Source organism: Marmota flaviventris, chromosome 4 (assembly GCF_047511675.1).
Source record: "Marmota flaviventris isolate mMarFla1 chromosome 4, mMarFla1.hap1, whole genome shotgun sequence".
NCBI lineage: Eukaryota > Metazoa > Chordata > Mammalia > Rodentia > Sciuridae > Marmota > Marmota flaviventris.
The window spans coordinates 13784870-13801917 of NC_092501.1; the positions used below are offsets into that span (position 1 = coordinate 13784870).

At 39.9% G+C, this 17048-nt stretch overlaps 1 protein-coding gene across 1 annotated transcript; it reads right to left on the reverse strand.

Moving 5' to 3' along the window:
* Nucleotides 1-202: 202 nt before the first annotated feature.
* On the reverse strand, nt 203-16783 carry LOC114088659 (pancreatic triacylglycerol lipase). Its single transcript, XM_027930384.2, has 13 exons — nt 16772-16783; nt 11814-11859; nt 10494-10648; nt 9423-9545; nt 8593-8727; nt 7758-7869; nt 6469-6588; nt 6235-6354; nt 5636-5754; nt 4352-4481; nt 3167-3275; nt 2410-2574; nt 203-266 (listed from the first exon to the last, which is right to left on the reverse strand). The coding sequence occupies exons 2-13, from the start codon at nt 11857-11859 to the stop codon at nt 203-205; spliced, it is 1398 nt and encodes a 465-aa protein (XP_027786185.2). The 5' UTR covers nt 16772-16783.
* Between the last annotated feature and the right edge of the window lie 265 nt (nt 16784-17048).

A 17048-nucleotide genomic window follows, 5' to 3' on the forward strand; every position in this document is an offset into this window, starting at 1 on the left:
TTCCTAAGCTCCAGTGCCCCACAGAATATAGCAACATTCAACAGTCATTTGAGGTTCTTCAGACTAACTGCCAATTTGGATTTTAATCACAATATCCAGAAGTTTCACTGGACACACGGACATTGATGACAGAAGACAGAGTGTATTGCTTCACTACTAGATTTATTAGCAGTAAGATGGAGTGACACATGTCAGCTGCCTTCTAACATGCGGTGAGGGTGAGCAGAACATCCTCCCTCACAGTCTCTGCACTACAGAATTTGAACCTGTGGAGAGAAAACAGCAATAGGTCATGTCTTCCTGGCACCAGCTGGAGGGCTGAGCATGAGGACAGCCACTTCTCTCCCCACTAAACCCAACGCAGTCTGAGAGGGGGCATGCCCTGTGCCCAAGGCCAGACATTGACTGAGAGAGACCTCTCCTGTGAAGGACTGAACCACCTTTCCAATCTTGTAATGTGGTTGTGCAAATAGCATACAGTGGAGCTGTTAATCACATCCCAAAGGACTGGTAGGGATCATTTTCCATTTAATATTTTCAGACTATGATTGACTATGAGTAACTGAAACCACCCAGAGAAAAACTAGAATGGGAGAAAGTATTGTACCCAAGAGCCATATGGTTGAATTGTAGTTAGGTGTATGTTTGGCTCTTTAAGAAACTGGTAAACTGCTTTCCAAAGTGACTTCATCATTTTATGTTACCATCAGCAGTGCATGAATTAAAGATTGTTTTTATCCTCAACACTGCTTGATATTATCCATCTTTTTTTTTAATTTGAACCGTTTAAGTAGGTTTATGATGGTACCTCATTATGGTTTTAATTTACATTTTTTCAATCAATGGAGCGCCCTTTTTGGACCTTGCATCTTGTAGAATCTACTTGTGATTTTATATTTAAAGTACATTTCATGTAGGCATAGTACAGTTGATTTTTTTTAATCCAGCATAAATTCTCTGTCATCTAATTGTAGTATTTAGTCCATTTTTGTTTAATATAATTATTGACATGACTAGGTATAAGTCCATTGCCCTTCCATTTGTTTTCTATTTGTCTCCCTGGTTCTCTTTTGCTTTTTTATTCCCTCTTTTAGATTATTTTTTTATTTCATTTTGTCTCCTTTGTTGGTTTGTTTACTGTAGTTCTTTATCATTTTAGCAAATGCTTTAGAATTGACAGCATATATTTTTAACTTATAATATTTTACTTCCAAGTAATATTATACCAATTCATATATGGTATCTGGGAATAATTGGATCATTTCAAGTCTTGCAAAACCTAGATGAATAATTTCCTATAGGAGAGAAGACTGTCCTAAACCTTCTACCTAATGTCTCTTGAATTATAAGCAGGTGGAAACAAGCACTGTTACCAGTCTGAGCACTGTTCTCTTCAATCCTTCAAATGCCTGTTTTCCTGACCATGCCTAGTTTGCTCACAGTCATGCACTGATTGGTACTGTGCTGAATATTTAAGGGGTGTTTCCAGAGCTCTAAATTCTCCCTCTCAAAGTCTCTACTGCCTGGTAGGCTGTGCCATGATATCTGGTTCCTTAGATTCTCTGATTCTTGGCTCCATCTCTTCAACTTAGAGATGATGGATTCTGCCTGCATTCCTCCCACCCATGCCACATCCTGGAGACTCAGGCAACAAGTCGAGCAGGTTTAAGGCTCCTCCTGGTTTGTTTTTTGTCTGCCAGGCCATCACTGTCCTTTTCGCTTGAAGATCAGTGCCTTGAAAACTGTTGTTTTGTATCTTGTCTGAATTCTTGGTGGCTTCATTTGTGAAGGTGGGTGTGGGGTCTTTATGAGGACAATGGCCTGACAAAAGAAGCCCCAGTGCTCCGCCTTTAGGTTTGGCTTAACACTCAAAAACAGCTGAGGTTGCTATTATGATGATGATCATCAGTTCACCTTTTCTGGTAGTTGAGCTTGGTAAACACCCTTCAGCTCAGAAACACCTTACTTAGAATCAAGGATTGACCTATGGTACATTATCTTCATTAAGTTCAGTGATATGGAATAGCCTATTTCAGTTCCCTGATAAATTAAATGAGTTAAGCAATAATTTGGTGAACCCATGAAGTTTGGGGGAGACACAGACATTGATGACATATACAGCAAAAGGTTCATCTGCCCAATGAAACGTTCCTTAGGATGGTGAAGCCAGCTTCCCATTCTAATACTTAATTTGTATCAGATAACACAACTCTGACTACAAATCTATCAAAGTTGCTTTTCCTAAAGTACTGCACTGTCTCCTAAAGACACAGAAGGTATTAGAAAGCAGGTGTGGCTGGGGTACAGGTGAACCACTGTAGGAAGTTTAACTTAAAGGAGAATTTTAGTGGGGATAGAATTGTAATCACTACTTGATTCTTCTCAGCCCTTTGGATTTTTATTACTTACACTCTTCCATCGTTTCTTTCCACTGTGATGCTAGATGCTCCCACTTTGGGTAGTGATGGGTTGATCACATTGTTATACCAAATAAATTTCACCTTCTGCAAGTCCCCAACGTCCACATCAGAGTCAAACTCATTGGAATGAGTATAGCCCGGTTGAAGAGAGCCCCTGGGAATGAAGAAATTGACAAATATGCATAGCATATACATAAAATAATCATATGTATAAATATATACGTACATATGTATTTCTAAAACCAGTTTATAAATTGACTCTAGCAAAAATGATCGATAGGCATTGGTCATTCTAATATATAAAATAAATTCACATATGTATGTTTAATCCGTGGTAGGTTTTGTAATCAGTAACTCAGAGACTTTGAGTCACATCTTTGTTTTAATAACTTATAACATCTTTTAGTCACAATGCCATCCCTCCCATGATTCAACAAATGATGGCATCATTGTATCAATCTTCTCCCCACTGTTTTGTGGGGAATAGTTATTTATTGATTATAAAATCTAGTGCTAGGCATCATAGTAAACTTTAATGATTTTCTTAGGAAAAAAATGGGAAAAATTCAGAACTAGAATTCTGAAATGTATTAAGGTGCAAATGTGAAAGAATATCTTTCTTCTTATTACAGGTGACAGCACTCTATTCCGATACAGTAAAGAATAAATAAACTCTTCTGTTGTTGACATACATTACACAGGCACAGTATTTCAACATTCGAGCTTAGAGTGATATTTTTACTCACTTGTAAATTTCATACTGCTTAGAGTTTCCTGCATTTCCAAACAGAGAAACCAGCATATGTCCTGTAACCTTCTGCCCAGACAGTGTGACAGACACCTTGTACCTCCAACCTGCATAGGAGGTTAAATTACCAAATGTTAGCTTATAAAAAAGAGACACTGATAATGGGTTAATTTCCATTTCACTACTGCAGAACGTTAAAAAACTTATACATGATGTTGGTGGTAATTCTTCAAATGAAACAGTCATAGTCATTCCTTTATCTCAGTGTTCAGGGAATAGTTATTGGTTAGTTAGGAATTTCCAAAGTTAATAAATATATTTTCAAGCCAAGAGACTAAGGAGTACAATTTGCTTAAAAAGTTTTTCAATCTGACAATGTGCTCTTTAATATTCTAAGAACTTTATATTAAAAGGTTGTGGAAAAGTAGTAGAGTGGACATTTTCATAAGTCTTTTTAAATTCTCTTTGATCACCAAATTTGAGAGTATTGCCATACTTTTGTCTAAATGGTTTGAATTTATTTTAAAAATTCTATACTTCAACTTTCCCTTGCCCTGGAAATGAACCAATTTAGGCAACCAAAAGACAGTTCCCTTGATACTAGTCAAAAGCAAACTAATAGGTGTTGCCCTTTTAGCCTAACATGGGACACACTGGGGATGGGATAACATTTGTCTTTATTTTTACAATATTCTTAACCCTATTCACTGCAATCTAAGTCTGTCCTAGAGTCTGTCCTCAAGCCTCACCATTGCCACACCCTCCACTTCCCATCCTCCCTAGAGTTTATGATCCTAAATATCTCTTGAATCTGTCAACTACTTTGCACCCCACCACCCCTGCCATCTTTCTCTAGAATTACTTTTATGCTTATACAAAATCTCACGATTCTGCTGAATGAACTTATGACTGAATAAAAAAGAGTGAAACATAGGAAGACTTCTGAATTCAGCCAGAATCAATTGTGAAGAAATTTATGTCTGGGGTCATTACTAGTTGAGGCCCCTCACTCTGCTCTGCTACCCAAATCAGTCATCATTACCTGGAGCACAGCACTATACATTTTTCTGTACTGGGGAGAGGTGTTTATAGCTTTTGAATGGAAAAACAATTTTACCCATTATCAGTGTCAGGATAAAATGCATAGCACTGAGAATCTAATGTAAAAAATATAGAAACTTACGTGAGAAATTACTCTTATCCCCAGTGTTCAGATAAAATTTCTGGCCCACACCATTTGTTTTTCCAGAATATCTATCAGCATAATGACCCATCTGTGGGCATCCTCCACTTGGACAGGGGAAGCACTTGTTCTAGTGAAAACAAATGATGAATGAGAATGCTTTTTCTTTTAATGGTGCACCATCTTTTCCAATATGTTACAATTAAAATATTCTAAAACAAATTCTTTTCTAATGGTAAAAGGGATTTTAATAGTGTCTCAGCAAAGGTTAGCAGGGCATCTCATGATTCACAAGGATAAACCAGCAATTTCACTGTTAGATAACACAATAGTATAAAAATTGCATAATGTGAGAATGTGTGTGTGTGTGTTTCTTTTCTCTTCTGTCTCTTTAAATGGCCCCTGTTACTTCCTGCCTAGTCATTAAAATTTATTCTGGAAAAATTGCATAAGAAAGAACAGGAGGTGGTAATCAGTTTCTGATATGCAAAACGGGACCATTAGGAGAACAATATGCTCAAAAGTCAGCCTTTCCTTAATTCGCTTCCATTTAGCATATCAACAACCAAAGGATTCAAATTTCAGAATTCTCCCAATTTTGAGAAAAATGTTCCAGTTAGCCTTTGTCTGAAGAAGACTTTTGTAAGAAAATCTTTCTGTACCAAGGGATTCTAGTAAAAGGGAAGAAGAGGGAAGACAGACTATGGAAGACAAACGTCCATATTCCCACTCTGGAGGGGAAAGCTACTCCAAAGAAAAGGCACATGGCAGACTCCTGAATTGGTGGACCAGATGACAGACATGGCAGAGTCTCAGGGCTAGCATCCATTACATTACATAATGGGCAACTGAACTCGTCATGAAGAAATTGCCAAAGCTCTTTAATGACACTGCCCAAACCAAAAAAAGTAGACAAGTCAGAGACTGCATCTCTAAATGCTGATCATCAATAAGGCAGACAGGGATATGACCTAGAGTCCAAAGGTACCAAGAGACCTAGCACCAGTGGACCCTGAAGTCATTCCCTTTGGGAGGCACACTGACCAAATCACCATCAGAATTCCTGGCCCTTTGAGAGAAGTTTAGAAAAGGATCAGCTGGTGAACTACATCACTCATGAAAAGTGATAGTCACAAAATTCAGATGGTGGGGCTTAGAATATAGCTCAGTGATCCAGTGCATGTTTAGCATGTGCAAGGCCTTGGGTTTAATCCCTAGCATCAATAAAAATAAATAAAATTTAAGAAATAAATAAAATTCAAACAGAAGGTAGAGTCTACTTACTGCCGAGAAAACACTATAAGAGGAACAAGAGAATGCAGCAAAGCCAGTGGGGTTGACAATACTATCAGCATAATACTTGTAGCTTCTTAGGTGATTACATGCTGCAAAGTCACGAGTTCCTGTGAAATCAGACATGATTACACGTCAGTGACAGATTTTTCTTTTATAATTTATCATCATGATCAGAATATAGTTATTGAGTAGATTTCATTAATTAGTGTGAACCCATGGAGATCACAGTACAAAATCTTTATGTAGTATATTTATGATTTGTGAAGCAATCAGAAGTACTGTTTTAGGTTATAATAATTAATGCCATTGTTAAGTGAAATGGAAAAATAACTTGAGAAGGAAGATTAGTCCACATGGCTATCAGTGCCACTTAGTATTCTCTGAATTAGATCCTTTCAAATTTGACTGCAAGTGTACTTTCTTTCCCACAGTCTCATCATGCCCTCTTGTCCAAATGGGATCCTATAGCTTGAAGACACAGTTCAAAGCCCTTTGTCATGTAAAATGTGATACTTGTTCAATGTCAAAGCAAAACAAAATGAAAACTTTCTCCAGTGAAAATCCCCTTGTAGATATAATGGTCTCACCTTCCCAAATTCCATCTATGTCAACAATCTGAGAGAGAATATTCTTCTGACATCCGGGCATTTCTATTCCTCCATTTGGAAAGAAATCTAGGTGACCCACAGTTTGGCTCATTCCAAACCCTGGAGAATTTTTAAAATAAGGGAATGTTTACATTACTGTATAGACTCAAGGCACTAAAAAACACTCTGATGTGTAGACTTAAAACGTTCTAGAAGAACAAGTGTGGAACTTACCTAAGTTGGGGACTATTGGGGCACTATCAGTGTGAATCGCATCCACAAACTGAGCATCACTGGGGTCCAATCGGACAAGTTCAGGTGTACCCTCAAAGCAAGGTTCAGCTGGATCCAATCCTAAAGCAAATAGGATTTGTCATTAATTATGTCAGGGTTCACCTTGCTTCATCAGTTACAGACCTGAGCACAAGTATTGGCTGTAATGGTGAGTTTCGAGTTCTTTTCTACCTTATCATTTTCTGAAGGGATTATATGTTTCTAGTTTGTTATTTGCCTGAATGAGAATTTTCCCCAGACTATAAACTTTGCCATTACTTATGGGTGCTTAGTCCCTGGGAGAATCTTGGTCACTAGCACAGTTACCATAAAAGAGGCAGACCTGGAGAGACACAGAACTAAATGCTGTCCAGGCTGAGTCCCTACTAGACTGTATCTCCCACAGGGCAAGGATCTTGACTTTCCAGGACATGGAGTCCGTAGTCTGCTTTAGCACAGTGCCTGGCTGAGTAAGTTGTGGTAAACATTTACAAATGATGGGAAAGAATGTTCTGGAAGAACATCTTTTCAGAAAATTAAAGATAGAAATTCCAAATGCTCCCATCAAATGCAACCAACTTACCACAGTATTAAAGAAAGAATCATCTGGTCAACACAGAAGTTGGGAGAGGAAGAGGAAAGTGGTCTTTCCTTGGGGAATTTTGAAATAGTCACATCAGAGTTGTTTTAGGACCTGGGTATCCAATATGTAACCCACTGGCCAAATGCAGCCAGTCTTGGGTTTGTGAAATAGTATTTGAAAAGTGTTAGCAGCACCAGAACTTTCAGCCCAGGGGAGCCTGATCTTCTGCCCCAGTTCCCCCAACTCTGGGATAGTGGTTGATGAAGTTTGGGCTTGTTAATTACTGCTATCGAAGTAAAATACAATTGATAATAAACATTTGAGCTCTGTGGATTAAATTTCATTTATTCTATTATTTATGGCATTTATTCATGATATATTTTTGTGAATACCTAAAAAATGGGAAATAGATATAAATAATGTTTCTGAATATTCTTAACTCACATGTTAGTCACCTATAAAATATTTAAATGGTAAATAGTGTACTGAACACAAATGATTGACAGCAATAAGAAGCCTTGGGTCAAAGAACATTCTAATTTCTGATCATGAGGCCTATTCAAACAAGGTACTAAACAGGCTGCACCAAATCTTCCTCCTGTATTTCTTTTGAACCTTATAGAGGTACATGAAATCTAATTTTGCAGTTTTTGCTGTTGTGACCAACCTGTGATTCGTCCAATGGCCCCATTGGTCCTTCTTCCAGCCTCCCCAGCAGCATGGGAACCCAGACTGTGGCCAATGACATGGACATTGGAAGGCGAGTATCCTAATTGAGTCTGTTGGAAAGAAAACCTCTTCAAAATGTTTCCAAGTATGGCAGAATTCCTGGTGAGCACAATAGGTGACTACAAAACCTTGATTTTTAAGAAGGTACATATGATTCCTTCAAAGCAATTGACCCTTATGGGTTTATTTTTTCACAGATATAAAGTGGAAAACAATTTAATTTTAAACTAGTGCACATAGAGCTATATTTTGTTTTATTATGATGAAGAGAAAATTCTTGAAGGATATGTGAAATTGTTATCCTAGAGAAGATGAATCAAGTGTTCAGATTAGGAAACTAAAATGAAAACAACTATTTAAGCACATTCAAGTTTAACATTTTCTAAATTTTTGGTCACCCAAGCAGATTAGCTTGTTACCATTGTGCTTCTCTCCAAAAAGATGAACAAAAGCAAAAAAAAAAAAAAAATAGTTTAACCTTGAGGTTAACATTGTCAACTTGGTAATGAGTGGTAAAATTATAATAAGTACTGGAAGAATTCAGTAGATACCATCCACCTAGTTCACTTAGTTAAAAACAAAAACTATACTGAATTAAGTTATTAATGAAACCCAAATCTAGATTTTTTTTCTGTCTTTTGTTTAACTAAGCACAAAGCAATATCTTAGTAGAGAAATGTCTTTATCAAAATTATCATACTGCCACTTTTATTTTAGAAAGAGAATTCAGAGAGCAATGTGCATGGACTTTTTTTGTAATCAAAGGTAGTTACCCGAAGGAAATCAACAAAGTAGGCCACTTCTGCGCCCACGATCCGGATGTTCTGGGAGGCCTGGGTATATCCGGTCCGGGAGCCGCCCTTCCAGTCCACACAGATGCAGTTCACACTTTCCACCTGGAACATTTTCTGAAGGAAGAGATATAATAAATAAGTTAGTAATTCAGGATCATTACTGGTAACTAATTAACAGATTTGAGGATCAGGGTTAAAAATCCAACCTTGACCTGAAAAGTATTAAGTCACTTTTAACCCCAAAGATATGAACAAAACACCTAGTCTGTAATGTATGAAGAATCCCTCCTAAAGTTTAAGATTGGTTCCAAACTTGAGGCATGACCATCATGGGACCTGGATTCTTGGGATTTCTACTGAAACAGATGTGTAGACATTTGATTTAGACAAAAAAATTATCAGATGTGGTACAATGGGTTGTCTCATTAGAACATCCTAAATAACATAAGATTACATTGTCCCTTGCTAGAGAGCCCCTTGAGGACATTGCCTAGTCTAGCTCAATGCCTAGACTAGTTCCTGGCACAGAGTGGGTGCTCAATAAACATTTACTGCATGAGTGGAAGACAGGCAGGACCCCTTAAATACATAAATATATTGAAGGTAAAGGAGTAGGCTTTTCCATGACAGAAAGACTGTCCCAGGCCCCTCCACCCACATCTCCTCCTGCATCTCCCTTGGGAACTCAGGCCCAGTAGGGGTCACAGGAACCTCCAGGGTGGTAGGAACAAGCATTTTTCCTCTATGGTTGGGGCCGGTGTCTTACTTGCTCCTGAGACAAGCTTCCCTTAGAGTTCACCAGGCCTCACCTTGCACATGTTGGCCAGCCAGCTTCCTTCTCCCGTGTCTATGAATCCGTGAATAATGAAGCGGGTTTTCCTATTTGTTTTGAAATTGGAGCTCTGGATGCTTGATGAATCCGCAGTGATTTGCTGTTTGGGGAAGAAACCATTCAGATGTGGAGGGAGGCAATAGGTTAGGGAAGACTACTGGGATTTGGGGTTCTTATGGGTATAGATCACTCCATGGCAGCCACGCTGTCCACAATCCTCCCCAAGTTGCCACCTTCCAGGCATCGTGGTATTGTTGCCGTTGTTGAACTTGGGCTAAGATGTCTGCTATGCTATTTGTCATTCAGATCTAATTTCCACACAATTTAAGCCTTCTTATGTCTGTGGATCTCTGTGTATCTGTGATCTATCCATCCATCCAACACTGTGAGATACATCTATGTATAGATGTCCCCCCATTATGTTTGGATTATGTGTCAATATCTATCGTAAGTTGAAAGTGTTGTAAGTTGATAATGCATTGAGAACCCCTAAGCTGCCAAACATCAGAACTTAACAACAGCCCTTGTAGAGAATCAGTTGTTTACACTGGTGATCTGACTTGGAATCCAGGTTAGCTGCTGCTGTCTTGTGAGTATTGTTGGCGTATCACTAGACAAGAAAGGATCAAGATTCAAAATTCAAAGGATGGTTTCAACTGAATGCATATTGCTTTTCCACCATAGTAAGTTCAAAAAATTATTAAGTTGAGCCATTGTAGGTAGGAACTATCTGTGTGTGTGTGTGTGTGTGCACGTGTGTATAAAATATTGGATATTTTATGTTTCTTATATGTATTGCATATGTATTTTTCCTACATTTATATATTTAAATGGTGTTATAGAGTTAGGACAATTTAATTAATTATTAACTTAACATGAAGTTAATTGATCTTTTATAAACAAATTACATGAATTAAACTCATCACCCTAAAAGTCTACAAAGATACAAACTCCACTGTCTGATTAGTTCACCCAGGTCATGGGATATGCAGTATACTAATTACACAAAGCAGATGGAACTAAGGGCTGAAAACATGAGGAATTTTACTTGATAGTTGTCTTGGTTCTCGTTAGTGTACAGGAGGAAGCGGGTGTTGACATCTGCTGGACTCCAGGGCAGTACTTTCAGGGGTCTTTCCACGATTCCTGACCATGGGGAGTCATCACTGAAGCAGCCGAGTCTGTCATAGCAGACTTCTTTTCCTGAAATCACCCAGAAGAGTTTCAAGGATATTAGTTTAACCAGAATGCTCTTTAATGGCGTCACAGGCAAAATATGTGTCAAATTGCATTTCATGGCAGATCACCTTCCTCTACTCTCCCAAGCACCTCCCCTCCCACTCATACTCTCACAAAGCAGCTTCAAAGGTCTATGCCTCTGTGGCGGAGAGGCTGCTGCTCCTCCCTGCTACCTCAGGGGACCCCCTCACTTCCCTGTGTCTCTGCTCAGTCCCAGGCAAGGACTCACTTTAGCTTCTCCACCCAGGTGTCATTCTTGTGCCCCTGGTGCCCAGGAATGGAGCGGCCTGGGTCCTAACTGTGGTGGGGGTGGGCATGTGTTGAGGCTCCTGGCTCCCAGGGGCAGCCCTGTGGCCTTGCACTTTGGGTGGAGAGGTCAAGTTTCATGCAAGGGCCAGAACTCCACATCTCCACCTTGACTTTGCAGGTAGGTTTCTGACCTAAATTTGAGCCCCATTGTGGATTCCTGTGATGCAGAAGGTAGGCAGAAACAATCAAACATGTGGGATTTGACACACTGCGGGCTGGCATGCTACTTCATAGAGGGACATCTCCAGGAGGGCTCTGGAGAGAAGGCCACATTAATAGCACTAGAAAGAGTAGTAGCTGTCTCAGGGCTGCATCCCTCCACATCTTTTATGTGCCAGCTGCTGGGCACCATGAGCCACTCCTCTTACTTAAGTGTCTCAGTCAGTCCAGGAGAAGGGTGATGTCATTTTCCTACTTCACAGACAAGACTGAAGCAAGGAGGGGCCTGGGATTTTGCTCACGGTCATGGAGTTGTAGGTGACTCAACCAAGGTTCAAACCCTTCCCTTGACTCCATGCTAGGGCTGCTAGACTCAGAAATTAAAATTATAAGTCAAATTTGAGCATCAGTTAAAAAGGGAATTTTTTGTCTAAATATGTCACCTATTTGCTCTTTGAATTATTTCCTGCTTATCTCAAATTCAGCATTAACTGGGCATTATAGATTTTATCCGGCAATCCTGCTTAGATCTTGAGCTCTCAATCCTGCACCTCTCTGTTTTCCTCCTGACCCCCCTTGTGGCTTAAATCCAGCCCCCAAGGCCTTCTGGAGCAGACTAAGCAGTGAGACTCTCCAAGTCCACCTCAGCGCCTTTTCTTACCTGCTACTGCTCCCAGCAGCAGTGCCAGCGACCAGACCAGCAGCATCTGCATGAAGACAAAAACAAGGTTGAGTGTGGCCTAGCGAGGCTTGGAAAGTCGGCTTTCCCCACATCACTGAAGTCTTTGGAGAAAACGGGTGAAGTCTAATAAGTCAGCCTGGGAAGCTCGTGCCCCGCTCACCATGGCAGATCTGTCAGGTTCCACGGACAGCTGGACAACACCGAAAGGCCCTTTCATAGGCAGCCTTATCTTTTCGAGCCATGCCATGGAAAAGTGGCATGAAAAGAGAGAAGGCTCCAAGGTCATATTTCTAATTTTAATCTCAGATAAGCCTGTATTGACAGGGGAGGTGGTTTCCACAGTGCTCATGGGAAGATGAGGAAGTGGCAGGTAGGAAAGTTCTCTTCCGATGTGGCGAGGCGGTGCTCAGAATCACTGTCATGGCACTCTCGTGAAGGTTCTGGTTGAAACTGGAACTTTTTACTTTGTGGTAGATTGCTTTAAATGGCATTTTAAAAGACTGGAACGAGACACCATAATATTAGGGTGCCAGAACCATTCAGCCCAGGGAGTCACAGATTATATATTAAGATGTATGGTCAAAAATGGCCAAATAATAATTCACTTCCCTGACAAAATTCATAGGTAAATATTTCAAAGAAAAAGCAGTAGACATTTTTGTATATGAAAAAAGTTCAACAATATTTGGCAAAGGAAATATTAAAATAAAAACAGATGGCATAAGAAAGGACTCTATGGACAGGAGCCTCTCAAATTCCTGAGAAATTCTTTCTATGTGAGCCTTGATCCCTGCTCAGGGAGGCCTCTCCAGCCCTCCTTTGATTGGTTCCCAGTCCAGCTGAGAAGCCCTCCCTTAGTTCTTCCCCACTTGAGACCCGTCACTATCACTGGTGGGTCATAAACTGAGGGGGCTGGAATTCCCTGGGTCCTGTTTTCGTGACTGTGCATCCAGCCCAGGGCTTGTTTCATGGCAGGCCACCAACACTCCCTTGTTGAATGAATGAACAAACAAAAAGGGAATTGTGTTAGTGAGCTTCTTATTGCTTTCACAAAATACCTCAGGAAAACCACTTAAAGGAGGAATTATTTGGCTTATGATTTCATAGGTTTCCTTCTATGGGCCAGCTTCTTTTCTTTGGGCCTATGGTGAGGCAGTATATCATGATGGCAGGGTGTGGTGGAGCCCAGCTGCCCTCCCCATGGTAGTGGGGAAAGGGACAGGGGAGAGGGAGGATGGTGCCATAGTCTCCAAGGGACACTCCCATGGACCAACTGCCTTCAGCTAGGTCCCACCTCCTACAATTTCTACCACTTCCCAGGAGTTCATTCAGCTCTGAATCCAAAAATGGATTAAATCACTTCATGATCCAATTACTTCCCCAAACTCCATCTCTGAGTATTGCTGTATTGGGAACCAAGCCTTTAACACAAAAGCTGGGAAGGGAATGGGACACAAGCAGCAGTCTGTCATGTCAGCTGCACATGAGTGACTTCCCCTCAATCCAGTCCTGCTAAACTCTGTGAATCATGAAATTTTATCAGCTATGCAGTTATATTCGGACCTCTGTGTGCCGCTGTCTGGGGGTGTCTGTGTAGGTAGTCTGAGGCAGAGACTGCTGACGGCTTCCTACTGGGAGCAGAACTAGATTCTACTCCCCCCCCCACCTTGCAGGGAGATGGGGCCACGTGGCCACTTCTGGTGATGTCATGGGAGTGCATGGATGCCCCCAAGTTCCAGTTCTATTCCTAAAATCCCACACATGGTCCTCCGTGGCTTATGCTTTGATGTCTTGAGGCAGAGAAGCACCACAACCCTGAAGACCATGTGCTGAAGCTGGCAGAACCCCAAGATGGAAGGGGCCTGGGCCCCCTTCTTGAAGGGAATCCACTCAACAGTTATAAGCATCACTTTCGTATTTTATATGGGCAAGAAATAAATTCCTATTATTTTAAACCACTGAGATGTAGGGGCATAGCAGTTAGTATTATCATAACAATTATAAATTGTTTATTATATAGTTTCTTTGACTTCCACAGCAGTTCTGGTACCAAACAACCATTCCTGGACTACATATTTTACCATGATATTTGGATGGTACTTAGGCAGAATGCTAATGCTTTTATAGGATTTTTTTCCTTTAACATCTTGTTTTTTTTTTTTAAATTCCATTGCTTGACAATTTTCAAATTTAAAAAAAAGCAATACAGAATCAAAAAAACAAGCAATAGCAAGAGCAAACTATCCAATTCTTTACCCCATTGTGGTGGAATTTTAATTTCATGTACACTTTTTCAGATGGGGACCATTATTTCATAGGAAATAGAGGCCATATAATACCCTAGGATTTAGTAAAAATCCATCCCATGTTGTCTAGTTGCCCAGACACAATTAACATGAAGTTGAAGCAGCTGAATTTGATGTTCTGCATATGTAGGAGATTCTCAAGTAACAGCAGGGACTGGAGTGTCTACCCAAACCCTACTTTCTACCAGTCTCTGGCACTTGCTCTTCAGTTTTTGGGATTGTGGGCTTGAATGTCAGCCTTATAAAGGATAATGGAACCTTAGAAGCTCCTTCCTCAAGTGCCCCATACCACAGAAAACCTAGGGATCCCACTGAAAATTAATTGCCTGTATCCCAGATTCACCAGAGCATTACATACCACACATTCAACTTTGACACAGAGACTCTAGACACTTAAAAATAATAATGCCAGACTTGGAAGTGCCTGATCAAATAGCTCTATCTATAGTGTAAATATTCACTTGTAATATTCTGATTCTGGCAACATTGTGATACTGACCTCCAGAGGAGGGAAAGAAAGGCCGCGGAACACCTGTGTGGCCAGATAACCACACGTTAAATAAACTGGATCTCATTTACTTAGCCTTCAGAGGGCTTGTCCTGTCCTCCCTTTATCTAGCTCAACCACTGCCAGGGCTCTCCATGGGAAGGAGGACATGTTTTCGTGAAGATCCCAAACTTCCCTGAGCAGAAAAATACTGTGATGACAGAGGTTGGTATTGCTTCACACCTTCCAGAACAACCATGTTGCCAAATTTGAGGGTCTAGCTCACCCAGACCTGGCAAGTAAAATTACAGTCAGCCCTCCACTGAGATGCATTATTTAACTTGTGCAAGCATACCTAACATTTATAGCATTAATTATTCAGTTGTCATGCTTTTTTATTTTTTTGCATCTATCTGTCTCCCAATCTGTGAAAGATTTAGCTATTTTTCTTATGAATACAGAGAATCTCAGAGAGTTTAAGTGACATGTCCAGGGACAAAGTTGGTAAGAAACGGAGCTCATTCTGGAGCCTCTATGTCTGTCCTTTACACACCGTGAGACCAGTGGTTCTAGAATGTAGACTGGTCATGACTTCCTAAAATCCAGTCCCCCTCCTCCTGGCCTTTGCTTTCTTGCTCAGTACTGATCAAAGGCAATATAATGCAAGCCTTATTAAAAATGTAATAAGGAATAAGTGAAATTAATTTTAATAATTTATGTAACTAATATATCCAAAATGTTTGTTTTTCACGTGTGACTCTTGCAATATTGAAATGACTAATGGTCCCATGTGGCTTGTTGCTCCTGTATCAGATAACAATTCAGGTGACATTTACTCTTCTTGATATCACAAACAAGACTTTGTAGTTCTAGTTGTCTTTTATTAGGTTTCTAACCTGATTGACCCAGTTATATACCTATTTGGCCAATTTTCAAGCTCCTGTGAACTCCTTTAGAAATATGAATTCTCAGGGGGTTTTGAATGGGAGCCATTTATAGGTACTTAAAAGAATAACAGGAGCTTCTGGATGAAATTGATGATGTAGAGAGAAACAGAACCTGAGATCCCAGTGTGGCTATTGGGAGATGTAATATAAAAGGAAAACAAAAGAGAAAGAACAAAGGAGAGAAGAAAGAAAATGTCTTAACCAATATGTTCCCCCAGTTCTTTCTTTTTATTCCTACTAATGAATAATTTTGTTGCCAACTTGACTTGGTTTGGGAATGCCTAGAAAATTGGCAAAGTACACTTCTGGGTCTCTTTAAGTATATTTCCAGAGAAAATAGGCTTTTGACTCAGCAAACTGAATTGGGAAGCACATCCCTGAATGTGGGCAGTGCCATCCAATAAACCCTTGGATGGAAGGAAAAAAGCAGAAGGGAATGCTAGCTCGTGCTTGCTTGACCTTTCTTGAGGGGGTATGTTTTTCTGTTGCTGTCATACATGGACATAGATTCCAGTTTTTTAGCCTTTGAATGTGGACTTATACCAGTGACTCTCCAGGGATTTTTCAGAACTTCCTCAGACTGGATCTATAACATTGGCTTCTCTCTCCTTTCAAGGTTTCTGGCTTCTTGGACTGAGCAGATAGCAGCTTCACTGCCTCTTCAGATTTTGCTTCTCTGGGAATCATACCCAGGTTCCCATTCATGCTGGGTGAGCACTGTATCACTGAACTACACCCCTGCCTCTTGATTCTATTTCTTTGGGGAACACTAACTAAAATTCTTACCTAAGATATCTTGAAACCAACATTTAGAAATGATTTCAGAATTCTCATAGAGAATAACACCTCAGCCTAAGCCAGAGGTGTTATATCATGTGCATTTCACAATCAACCTTGTAAGGCAAGTAGCAGAATCTATTTCAAAAACAATAAGCTAAGGATTTCCATTTCTAGCCTTGATGGAACAACTGATATCAGACTTTCCACTTTACCATAAATAATTAAAAGAATGGACAAAATATATGAAGCAGTGGTTTTTAGAAACAAACTAATAAATGAAACTAATTGAGTGAGATATTCAATCAAATTAGCTACATGCCTAGAGTAATTCCCTAGAGTCTAGTAGAGTTGGGGAATCCAAGCAGAGCAAGGTAGACTCACTGAGCTGAGGAGATAGGGAACTGGTATGGGATCCACTTGAATATTTGGGAAGATACTCTGTGCATTCAAAGAGTAATAGTCCATGAGGGTGGTAAAATAACACATATCAGGGAAAGAAAAATTACTGAGGGAATTTATAATCTGAATGATTTCTAGAGCTCACACATGATTAGGAGACATTAAGTCCGACAGAATAACTTTTACTAAATGAGCAGAACATTCAGTAGACATAAGGAGGAAATCAATAAATCTACTAAGAATGGATTTAATGAAATTAAATTAAAATGAAGAGAAGGTCAGAAACATGAAGAAA

Excerpts from the sequence above, each read along its gene's own strand:
- LOC114088659 (XM_027930384.2), bottom strand. The coding sequence starts at position 11,859 with ATGCTGCTGGTCTGGTCGCTGGCACTGCTGCTGGGAGCAGTAGCAG. Across the intron at positions 4,482-5,635 it reads CTTATAGTGTTTTCTCGGCA|AACAAGTGCTTCCCCTGTCC; the intron begins GTAAGTAGACTC and ends TGTTTTCACTAG. Across the intron at positions 2,575-3,166 it reads AAGCAGTATGAAATTTACAA|GGGCTCTCTTCAACCGGGCT; the intron begins GTGAGTAAAAAT and ends CTTCATTCCCAG.